The sequence below is a fragment of the Hipposideros armiger genome, unplaced genomic scaffold (genome assembly GCF_001890085.2).
Source record: "Hipposideros armiger isolate ML-2016 unplaced genomic scaffold, ASM189008v1 scaffold_202, whole genome shotgun sequence".
Lineage (NCBI taxonomy): Eukaryota > Metazoa > Chordata > Mammalia > Chiroptera > Hipposideridae > Hipposideros > Hipposideros armiger.
The window spans coordinates 2,155,611-2,166,891 of NW_017731552.1; the positions used below are offsets into that span (position 1 = coordinate 2,155,611).

The window sequence follows — 11,281 nt, forward strand, 5'->3', positions numbered from 1 at the left end:
GGAAGAAAAGTCAGGCTGGGCTGGTCCAGGGTGAGCCCCTGAACCTGGGACACGCACCTGGCTCCCAGCTCCCAAGATGGCCGGCACCAGCTACCTCTCGGGCAGCACTAAGGATCAGGGACGCTACCTGGCCTCACCCATCCTGCCCTCACCTTAAACCTGCTCACATCCAGCTGAGGCCCAGCAAGGATGGGGGTGGGGGGCACAGGAAACTGGGCAACCACCAGGTGCCACACTGGACATGGGAGACCCACCCTGAAGACCATGGAAACGCAAGTCACTGTGAGCTCTCCCTCCCTGCTTGTCACCAGGTGGACAAATGCCCTGGCCTCTCGTCTCTGCTTTCCTCACGTGTAGCACCTCCTGTACCCTCCAGTTCACACGCCTAAGCTGAGGGACATCCACCCCAGAACGCTTGGGAACAGGCTCCTGTGCGGGTTCAGGGCGCCGTAACTGGAATCTGCTCCCTGTTACCAGGGCAGTATCCTGGGACAGCCTCTGATTCCCACCCCATCTGTCTGGGGCACAGGTTTCCTTCCAGCAGCACCACAGTGGGATGCCCACGGTGGCTGAGAGCATCTAGGCAGCCCACCCTCCCAGGGCTCTGGCCCGATGGGGCAGACACGTTCGGGTCACTAGGCAGCTGGCCCAGTGCGGGACAGGGGTGTCAGGGACAGCTTCTGAGGGGAGCAGAGCACTTCCAGGAGGTGAGGTCGGGAGGGCAAAGCCCTTGGGGATTGGGGAGACCCCACTACATGGCAGTGACCTCCAGGCCTGTGCTCTCCAGGAATGCCAGGTGGTGGGAGGAGGATGGATGGAATGAAAACAATGACCAGGTAAGCGTGGGCGTGTAAACGGCACAGGAGATGCAGTCTGCACACTCCACCAAGCCCTCACTCCCAGACCGCTCCACCCTGGCTCGGCCCTCCAAGAACCAAGACCCTCCCCAGCCCAGGCTGGCCCTCAGCACTTTCTCAACCCTTTCCTGGGGCCCTGAGCACTGTCTGCTCCCAATCCCCATACCAGGTGAGGGCCCCAGCAGGTAGGGATCAGACAGCAAATGTGTGAACCATGGCCTGGAGTCAAGATCAGGCCCTGAGGACCCTCCCGGAGCCAAGAGGCCAGGGTCCCATGCTCTGAGCACCACCTGGGCCACCCCATGCCCCTGGGGCAGGCACACGTGTCAAGGAACACTTCTGAAGTCCTTTATTAGGCCAGCAAGGCCAGGAGCTGCCCTCGGAGTGGGGTCCCAGTCTGGAGGCTTGAGGCCCAGGGCACCCCTGCCCGTTTCTGACTGGGGCAGGCGGGCTCCTCTGACAGGCTACTTGATTCGCTCCTTCAGGTATTCCCAGCCATCCTTGGTGTATTCGCAGGCCTTGGATGGGGCCACTGACAGGGCAGACATCACCATAATGATGCCTGTAGGGAGGAAGGGAGGACACGGCGCCTGTGAGGTTCCCCACCTACAGCCAAGGGATTTAGTACAGGCCCCCTCCCCCAGGACACCCAGCTTGGCCATGCTGGTAGAGGCACCACTTCTAGCTCTGTCAATTCCACACAGGGAAACTGAGGCAGAGGAGGGGTCAGGGCCTTGCGTTGTCTGAGACCACCCAACCCCGGTGTGCTCCCACGGGGCCCCAGCTCTCAAGAAGAGGCTCCATTCGCTCCCACTTCCCTGGAAACCCCACCCGTCTTTTTTAGATCGTGGGAGGCACACACAGCAGTTAAGGGGAGTGATGGAAAGGCATGCCAGGAAGCAGGATGGGGAGTGTCAGACTGGGGGATCTGGGGCCACCCTCCAAGCAGAGGCACCAAGACCTACCTGAATTCCAGGAGTCACGGATGTGAAAGTTAAACTTTGGAGGGGCTGGGAGCTGGGAAGAGACAGGGGAGAGGGGCTGGTTAAAGGGAAAGGGCCCAGCAGCTCCAGCCTCCTTCACAGCAGGAAGAGCAGCACACGCCCCAGTGCAGAGGACACCAAACAGGGCTGGAGGGACCAGGGACAGAACGCCACCCCAGACTTGACACCCCCCTCCTGCCAAGCCTCAGCGCGGGGTACCTGGGGTATCTTCAGGCCTGTCTGCTCGCACACGTACTGGCTGAACTGGTACATGGCTGGGGGTACCACCTCCTCGGCCTTCTGAAGGGCTGCATGACTTTTGTCACTGGGACCCAGCAGCTCCTGGTCATACACCAGGTAGACCACGCCCCCAGCCACAGTGCCCTTGATGAGAAACCTGCGAACAGGAAAGGGAACAGCTCAGGAAACACTGCTGGGCACCCTCTGAGGCCTAGACCCACGGGAGGAGGAGTTAAGACTCCCAGGAGGCCCCACAGTCCAAAGAGTGAGGCCACACCTGAAGCCAAGGAGCTAATAGAAGCACAGGGCACCTTGCTAGCCCCGAGGCTTGCCTGGCCCCTACTATGCACAGCGCTCCACTTAGTGTGCAAAGCTGGGCTACTCCGCCCCATTTAACTGGTAAACTGAGGCCCGCATAGGGACAGGTGGGTCACTCGTGATCCCACAGAGAGCAGGGAACAGTAAAGACTTAAGTCCTCTGACTTTCTGCCTTCCACCCCAGGAAGGGACTCTCCGTGAGCAACCTGCAAGGGTTTTCCAAGTGCCCCTGGTCGCTTCCTATATGTCCTAGGCCGTTCTGGGCATGCATTAACCTCCCAATAAATGGCGTGTGGCACTCCCATTTTACAGAGGAGGCAACTGAGGCTCGGAGAGATCTTGCATACCGAGACGGAAGGCAAGGGCTCGCACGACCTCGGGAATCCCCTCCCCGCTTGAACCTCAGTTTCTCCATTTGGGCCACAGGGCACCTGACACTACGGAAAGCGAAGAGCAGCTCGGGAGCAAACCAGAAAGGGGTGTCCGTAGGAGGAGAATTTCTCGGGGGCTCGGGGCCCGCCCAGCGACCCCATGCACCTCATCAGCGACCACACTCGGGACACCATAGTCACTCGGTTCCGCGCGCAAGGACACTCGGCTCGCCCGCCACTTCCGGTCACGGAGCCGCAGAGGCTTCTGGGAAGTGTAGTTTCGCTTGTCAGCCGCAAAGGCCTCTGGGGGTCCGAGTCTCCTTACCGCTCCGAGACGGAGATTGTGGTCCCACCGCGAAAGAACTCATTGAAGCATAGTCTTCTGGGCCGGACCGCCGCAAAGCAGTCTGTGAAATGTAGTCGGCACCGCCCCGTGAGGCGCCGGACTACTCTCCTAGCCGCCAAGGCTCCTGGGAAATGTAGTTCAGCCTTCGAGGCGTGAGAGGAGAGGAGGGGTTGGGTGTCTGGAGTGAGGCCGCAGAGTGGCACAAGATATCGGAGCCCGGGAGATCCACCCACGCCCGCGCGAGGAACTCTTGGCCCGGCCTAAAATGTGCCTAGAAGCTGGTTTTCACGGCAACGCGAGGGCGGGAATTGTCCGAGGAAGGCGGGTCTAAGTCACGTGATCGGGCTTGACGTGTGGGTTTTCCGTCCAGGGGGCCGAGCCAGGTCTTCGTCTGGGAGCGGGAGAGCTAGGCAAGAGGCCGTTGCCCGGCAACGCCCGGGCGTGGAGTCCCAGCGGCGGGGCCCCTCCCGGTGAGGAGGTAGGCTCCGAGTCGCGTGATTCAGGCCCTCCCAGAAGGGGCGCGGTGGGGGTCCCGGCCGGCTGCGGGACCAGAAAGGCGTGCTCGTGGCCCTCTGTCCCGAACCCCAGCCCCGGTCGATAGCGGGAGAAACTGAGGCCCGAGTGGGTGAGTGCGCCGTTGTGAGTGCGGAACGGGTCGCACACCCCCTTTGAAGTCAGGGGTCCAGTGGATTCTGCGAGGATCTGGTTCCTCCATTCCTTCCCTATCGCACGCAGCCCGGCTGCTTCATGCATATATCCATCCAACCCTGCCCCCCGCCATGGGGCTGCTGTGGTCAAGGCCAGGGGTAGGAAGAGGGTTGAGCTGAGGGGCTTCACGAGCTCTCCCTGGAAGTGAAGGAAGTGGGAGTGCGTTCCCTGCTGAGGAAATGGCTGGCATGACCGGGGAAGGGTGAGGAGTTTAGTTTTCTGAGACCTAATTAATAGGAGTAGGGGAAGATGAGGATGGACAGGTGGGCAGAGGCCAGCCCGCTCGGCCTTGTGGGCTGTGAGGAGCTTGGTCTCCATCCGGGGCTGTGGCGAGCCCTTTGGAGGGTTTGGAGCAGGACGGGGCACTCCAGATTTCTTTTGACCAAGATCCCTTTGGCTGCATGAAGAGGACAGGATGAGGAAGGGAGTGTGAAGATTGGGGAGCCTGGGAGGAGGCAGCTGGAACTTTGTAGTGGGGGCAAAGGACATAGGGCTGGATCTAGAGATTGGAATTTCGGGGATGCCCCAACCCACCACTTCTCAGCCTCCTGGGTCCTGGAAGGCCCTCTCTTCTCTTTGTCCCACTGAGTCCAGAGGATAGAAACCCCAAGGTGTGATGGGAGACCCATGACCCCAGAACTTGAAGCACGTAGCCTGTTTCTCTCTCACCTTCTCCCTGGAACAAGTAAATTGCTCTCACAGCTGAAGTCACATCTTAATCTTCATGACTTAGGGACCTCTGTCTCCAACCCAGCCCCGAGTGTCCAATTCTTTCTGGGTGTCTCTGGACAGAGTGGCCTTTCTGGGCTCTTCCAGCTCTTGTCTCCCACATTCCTCATATCACTCTGTGTCAATGTAGTATCTATTGAGCACCTACTGTGTACCTGGCACAGCTTTGGGTGCAGAAGACCCAACAGTGAACAAAACAGAAGTAGGTTTCTGTTTCCTTCCTGCCTTCATGGGGCTGACAGATTACCGGGAAAGAGGGACAGTGAACATGTAACAAATCATCAAGATGATTTCGATGATGAAAAGTGCTGAGAAAGAGATAAAAGTCCTAGAGGTAAGGGAGAGAGGAACCAGAAAGGGTGGTGCTTTCGAAAAGGAAGCCAGGGAAATGCCCTGGTTGGGGATGGGGGGAAAGTAATTTTTATGCTGAGACTTGAAAAAAGTGAGAGCAAGCCATGAGATTATATCTGCAAAGAGCATTCTGGGCAAAGAAAACAGCCAGTGCAAAGGCTCTGAGGCAGATGGTGACTGGCTGGCTCTGAGGAACAGCGAAGAGGCTGGTGTGGCAAAAAGCAGAGTGAGCAAGAGGAGCCTGGTCCATGCAGGGCCTTTTTGGCCATCAACGAGTCTGGCTTTTGTCCTAAATGAAATGGAGAGGATTTTCAGCAGGTGGAGGCAAGATGTGATTCTGCTGCTGCCTGGAGGGAGAAAGCCCCAAACTGGGGAGAAGATTGGCACAGTGGTTTAGGTGAGCGATATGGTGACCTGGACCAGGTGGTGGCTGTGGAGATGGAGAAGAGGAGCAGGGCCAAGGCCAGGAAGATCTTCGAACAAAGGTGCAGTTGGGGAAATGGGTGTGGCTGTGGGCCAGGCCTGTGCTGGCCACCCTTTCTCCTGCTGCAGACCCCGGGAGGGCCATGAAGGTGCTGCTCCTCACCGGGCTCGGAGCCCTGTTCTTCACCTATTATTGGGCTGACAACTTCGACCCGGGTGAGTGGGAGAGAGAGGAATTGGCTAGCTGTCCTGTGCACCTCCTAGGCTTATCACCCCTGCTGACTACCAGCTGTCCGCCAGGGAGCCCTTGTGCTGTTGACAGGGGCCAGTGCAGGTATCGGGGAAGAGCTGGCATATCACTATGCCCATCTTGGCTCCCACCTGGTGCTTACTGCCCACACTGAGGCCTTCCTGCAGAAGGTGAGACACCCCATTTTGAGTTTATTGGTGGGGTGGGGGTGAGGTAGAAAATGGGGCCTGGGTTTGAATCCCTGCAAAGATCCAGGCTTCCTGTGTGACCTTTGGCAAGCTGCTTAACGTCTTTGAGCCTTAGTTTCCTCATTTGCAAAACGGATGGATGCAGTAAGACAGTGAGTGTAAAGCAAAAAGTTTCCCTCAGTAAATGGGAGTACTGGTAGTGTCCAAAGCCTGTGACATAGCCAGGGTTCTCAAACAAAAAAGGGAGGTGGGTGGACATTTCTCAGCAACAGAATGTTCCAAGGAAATGTACAGCTCTTGGAAACAAGCCTTCCAGAGTTTCAAGAGTGGCCAGAAAGGTTGAGATTTATTTGAAATCTCCTGAGTTTTAAATATTGGTAATTGAGCAAATGAAATGTCCCCTATTCTGGCTGGCGAGATGCCAAGTTTGTGACCCCAGTGGTAAAGCTTTGGGAATGGAACAGGAAGCTCAGTGGTGGAGGAGGGCTTTAGGCTGGGGCCCCAGTGTGACATGCAGGTGGAGGGGGCCAGCTGGGGTGGAGGGGCCCACGGGCAGCTCTGGCCCCCTCAGGTGGTAGGGAACTGCCGGAAGCTGGGCGCTCCCAAGGTCTTCTACATCCTGCGGACATGGTCTCCCCTGAGGTGCCAGAGCGCGTGGTGCAGTTTGCGCTGGACAAGAGGGGCGGGGCCTGGAGTCTGGAACTTGGCCTAGGTCTTAAGGGCAGGACCTAATTGGAATGAGGGGTGTAGTAGTAACGGTTGCCTGTGGGCGGAGATTTATAAGGTTCTGGGGCGTGGTTGGGGGTGGAGCCTCATTGCATCAAGGGGATGGAACTCTGAACCGGGCCCCATTGGATCCAGGCCTGGAGGATCCAGGGAGTAGGGCGGGGTCTCTTTGATCTTGGGGGGGGCGCTACCTAGGGCGGAGTTCCTTGGGTCAAGTCTCTGGGCGGAGCTTTGCTAGTTTAAACGTCGGGGCTAGGGAGGGGTCTCATCTGCTCCAGGCGGTGGAGCTTTAAAGACTAGCTCCTGGCTAACGGGCCTCTCTGGGCTAGGCGGGCTGGACTACCTCGTGCTGAACCACCTCGGTGCCGCCCCGGCAGGCACTCGGGCCCGCAGCACCCAGGCGACATGCTGATTCATGCAGGTGCTCCGCCCCTCCCCGGCCCCGCTCCCTCTCGGTCCTGCCTCCGCTTTCCCGGGACGGCACTCTATTTCTCCTATCCCCAGATCCCATCTCTAGGGATGCTAGGTTCCACCCCGTTTCAACTTTGGCCACACCTATGGGTCGGCCCTCCAGCCCTCCCTTCCCAGACTCTACCTTCTCCCCTGTTCCGTTTAGGGCACTGTCCCTCCCTGCCCCATGCTCCGCCCCTCCTAGTTCTAGGCTCTACCGTCTCTAGGCCTTGGCTCCGCCTCTGGGCTTGAGCTCCTGCTCTTCCATCCGGGACTCCGCTCCAACCCTCGGGCACACCCATCCCTAGCCAGCCCCGCCCCCAGGCTTATAGGTTCTTCCCCCTGCCGGGTCTGGGCTCGGTTTTCCTTCTTCGCTGCTTGACTCGCAGTCGCCGCCTCCAGGTGAACTTCCTGAGTTACGTGCAACTGACTGCTTTGGCGCTACCTAGTCTGACGGACAGGAAGGGCTCCCTGGTGGTGGTGTCCTCACTGCTCGGTGCGTGCACGGGGGGGCGGAGAATGGGGAGGCCACAGGCCTCAATGCAGGCAAGCCTGGATGGTGCAAGAAGTCTTCCTGGAGGAGGGGGAGCGGCGTGTGGATGCTCAGCAGCTGCCCTCCGGCCCCGCAGGCCACGTACCCATGTCCTTCTCCAGCCCCTATTCGGCGGCCAAGTTCGCACTGGACAGCTTCTTCGGCCCCCTGCGGCGGGAGCTGGACGTGCAGGACGTCAATGTGGCCATCACCATGGGCATCCTGGGCCTCCAGGATTGCGCCTTGGCCGCCGAGGGTGTCAGGTAAGGCCAGAGGCTTGAGCAGGGGGCGCCCAGCCTCAGCTGCAGTCCCCACCACTTCCTCCCATCCCCAGGGGTGTCTCAAGGACCAAGGCGGCTCTGGGGCCCAAGGCAGCCCTGGCCATGATCCGCGGAAGTGCCACTCGTGCCTCTGGCGTCTTCTACCCATGGCGCTTTCATCTGCTCTGCCTGATCCGGGCCTGGCTGCCACACCCGAGGGCCTGGTTCATCCGCCAGGAGCTCAACATCACTGCTGTCGCTGCTGCCTGAGCTCCTGGGGGTGGAGCCTCTTCATCTTCTTAGAGGGGGACCCCCCATATCCAGCCATCTTGAAGCTGGAACACAAACCGAGATACCTCTGAGAGAGTGGCCCCAGCCCAAGATAGAACCGTCAAGACAGAAAAGGAAAACCGAGAAAAACTACCAGCACCTGGAAACAATGAAAACTCCAGTGTGAGAGCCGTGACTGTGCCAGTAGTACCTTGTCAGGGACTTGAAAGGCTTCTTGGACGTCATTGTTGATTGATGTGATCCCTGCTTCCATTTTGCAGATGAGAGAACTGAGGTTCAGGCTGAGAGAGGTGACGAGACTTGCCCCAGGGCCCTGGCCACACCAAACAGGTTGCACCATTGCTGAGCCACCCTTGGAACCTTCTCTGTCTCCCACCTGGAACCACCTTATTTGTTCTTTCCACTCAACCTCGGAGCATCGCCCAACCCTTGCCCCAAGCAAGGGAGAGCTGCAAAGCTGTCCACCGGATGGTAGGGTCCAAGGGCAGGGGAGGAGGGTAAGAACATGTTATAAGGTAGACCCAGCCTCCCGCTTCATAATAAAAAATCCTTCCCTTGCACATCTGTTGTTCAAATTCCTTGATTCTTCCAATTTGCTGGCAGCAGGCACAGAAGAGGGGAATGTGTGTACTAGAACTCTTAACCCCATTGCACAAGTGGAGAAACTGAGACTGGGAGAGATGTTGACTCACCCAGAAAGTCAGAGGTGGAAGGAAGGGTACTGATCTTGGACTAAAGGCTTTGTTTGCTGCATTAAGTACATGGTTTGTGTACCAGTAATGATAACATGGGTCGGGTACTACACACTTGACATTCATGATCTCATGGTCTCATTTTACAGACGAGAAAACTGAGGCTTAGAGGGGAAGTCAATGGCAGAAACAGGGATTCTGACACCAGACTCTCTCTCTTTAAGGCAAAGTGTGAGCTATCTGTGCACATCACTGATATTTACATAAATGAATTGAAAATTGACACTCTCCCTAAAATGGGAAACTAGAGGTGCTTGCGTAAAGAAAAGGCAACTGTAAAGATAAAAACTGTAAAATGAATACAGTGTTATAAATTGCTAGCTACTGTTGGCTGTTCAAGGCTCTAAGATGAGCAAATGTTAGGACTAGCTCCAAATTGATACCGTCTTACTGAGATAAATAGGTTTGAAAAATAAAAACCAGAAAAATTTTTTTGTTCCCACCACACTTCCCATCTCTGCACCACCTAAAATTACATCAAATTATATCAAGTGCCACCAGTGGGCACTATATACTACATCGTCTTCCTCAGCCCTAGCCCAGAGCTTGTTGGCCTTTTATAAAATGAAACCAATACCTCCGTTTATGGAAGTTTTATTTTGTGCCCGGTATTATACCATTATATTTGGTTCAAACAGTTTGGAATATGTCCTATTATTGTCCTCATTCTATAAATGGAGAACTTTAGGTATTGGGAGTTGAAGTCCTCTGCCGATTCCAGGGTCAGCCAGCTAGCCAGACAGCAATCCGCAGAGGTAGGATTCGAACTTGCAACCAACCGGCATAAGGAGGCATCGCAGCCACAGGCACGTCCACCAAGTCGACACCTTCCTAGGGCCCGCTGGAGTAAACGCGCATGCTCAAGGAGTCTGCAGGGAAGCCTCCAGCCGCGAGGGGGAGCCCGCGGCGTTTCTGCCTCTGGCCTGCGCATCTCGCGGGGAGTAGATATCCCAGAGTTCCGTGCGGTGTTGGCCCTTTAGCCGCGGCAGCCATTGAGGAGAGACAGGTTAGTTGGACCCCGTGCGGGTAGCATCCGCCTCCATCATGACCCTCGGGGTCCCAGTGCGACTCGGGGGGAAGGCTGGATACAGCGAGCGACCCCAGGGGGGCTGGGGTGCGGGGTTCCAGGCGGCGGTGGCCGAACAGGGACTCATCTCCACCCCCTCTCCCCGCCCCCGTCCACAGCCATGGCTCTGCGCTACCCCATGGCCGTGGGCCTCAACAAGGGCCACAAGGTGACCAAGAACGTCAGCAAGCAGAGACACAGCCGCCGCCGCGGGGTGAGTTCTGGGGCGAGCACTCGGAGGCCTCTTGGGAGGGTGTGGGAAGGACCCTCCGGCAAGGGCACAGGCTTCAAGCTACGAAGAGCGCGGTGGAGCGCAATCGGGATGTCGAGTCCCCAGGGCATTGGGGAGCCCTGCAGGGGCTGAGCGGAAGATGGGGGATGTCGGGCTGGCAGGAGCAATGCGTGAAACAACTTAACACGCCTGCGCGGCGAACACTCAGTATGGCCATGCACTTGGACCCACCTGCCCGTGGGATGGAAGCTGGGGCAGGTGGAGCGAGTTTGCGGGCCGGGTTAGGAGCAGGTTTTGACATGTGAGTCCGAGTTTGCGCAGTAGAACAGGAGTTTGGTTGAGGTTGGAATATAGAGGGAAAGCTGATTCTTCGAATGTCAGGTTGAGGATTTTCAGGCTGGTCTGGGTTTATGGACTCCTATCTACATATGCAACATCCAAACTTGTAGAGAATTTATTTTTTTTTAGCTGAGCCATCCTGCCACCTTTTGGCAGCTCAGCGGCAACTCAGCTCCGGCCGGGCATCGAACCGTTGTGCTCAGAGCTCAAACTCTTGAGTGAGCTCTTGACCAACTGAGCCACTCGGCCGGCCCTGTAGAGAATTTTTTATCAGACTTTATTTGAACCAGCCTGACAATTACCGGGAAGCAAAATCTAAATGCTTCTGGAGATTGTTTGCAGTTTCTTGTATGCATTTGAAATTGAGGGAATTGAAGGAAGCAAGCTGGGTTACAAGATCAAGTTAAGATTATATGGGGGGAGGGGGCGGGTTCTCGCGTGTCACACCTTGGAGGGGATTATTACTTCTGGCTTTTCAAAGGCGTGTTAACCTAGATGCACAAGAACCATGGACAAGGGCTGGCTTAAAACCTTTCACCAAGGTTATAGTCCTGGGGCATGAGTACCCACCATGACCTGCCCAGTTAGGAATTTGATTAATTACAGCAGCCCTTTTTTGTCCACACTTCATTATGTAGCCCTGACTCCATGGTTGCAGCCTGTGTCCAATGGGAGGGAATTCCAGGCCTGGGGAACAGCCTATGCAAAGGGCCAGGCATGACATGTTGATGACACTGGAGGGATAGGGGAGGACTTGCACTTCCATTTCACTGGTCAGAACGCTCCAGCTGAGGTTCCAGATGTGACGCCATATGGTCTGGCTTTGGAGCGTCCCCTTCTGATGGCCTCCCTTTACCCCCCCCCCCCCC

General features: G+C 57.0%; 2 protein-coding genes across 3 annotated transcripts; one reads left to right on the forward strand and one right to left on the reverse strand.

Moving 5' to 3' along the window:
• Positions 1–1,188: 1,188 nt before the first annotated feature.
• Positions 1,189–3,124, reverse strand: MICOS13 (mitochondrial contact site and cristae organizing system subunit 13). 2 transcript variants are annotated; one of them, XM_019653368.1, is made up of 4 exons: positions 2,936–3,124; positions 2,060–2,237; positions 1,823–1,874; positions 1,189–1,419 (listed from the first exon to the last, which is right to left on the reverse strand). In XM_019653368.1, exons 1-4 carry the CDS (start codon positions 2,962–2,964, stop codon positions 1,322–1,324), a joined length of 357 nt encoding a protein of 118 aa, XP_019508913.1. In that variant the 5' UTR covers positions 2,965–3,124; the 3' UTR covers positions 1,189–1,321. The 2 variants fall into 2 exon arrangements, with proteins under 2 accessions (XP_019508913.1, XP_019508912.1); XM_019653367.1 differs by lacking the exon at positions 2,936–3,124 and adding an exon at positions 2,746–2,827.
• Positions 3,125–5,318: 2,194 nt separating this feature from the next.
• On the forward strand, positions 5,319–10,030 carry HSD11B1L (hydroxysteroid 11-beta dehydrogenase 1 like). Its single transcript, XM_019653369.1, is given in 9 exon segments — positions 5,319–5,542; positions 5,616–5,746; positions 6,336–6,381; positions 6,384–6,446; positions 6,820–6,911; positions 7,343–7,436; positions 7,570–7,735; positions 7,807–9,781; positions 9,961–10,030. Coding segments are annotated over 8 exon segments (861 nt in total). The 5' UTR covers positions 5,319–5,469; the 3' UTR covers positions 8,003–9,781; positions 9,961–10,030.
• The last annotated feature ends 1,251 nt before the right edge of the window (positions 10,031–11,281 follow it).

Bases quoted from the DNA above. Each gene is read 5' to 3' on its own strand.
- MICOS13 (XM_019653367.1), bottom strand. From the start codon at position 2,813: ATGGAGAAACTGAGGTTCAAGCGGGGAGGGGATTCCCGAGGTCGTGCG. The intron at 2,238-2,745 runs GTATGCAAGATC...TCCTGTTCGCAG, and splicing joins AGCCCTTGCCTTCCGTCTCG to GTTTCTCATCAAGGGCACTG. The intron at 1,420-1,822 runs GTAGGTCTTGGT...TCCTCCCTACAG, and splicing joins CCGTGACTCCTGGAATTCAG to GCATCATTATGGTGATGTCT.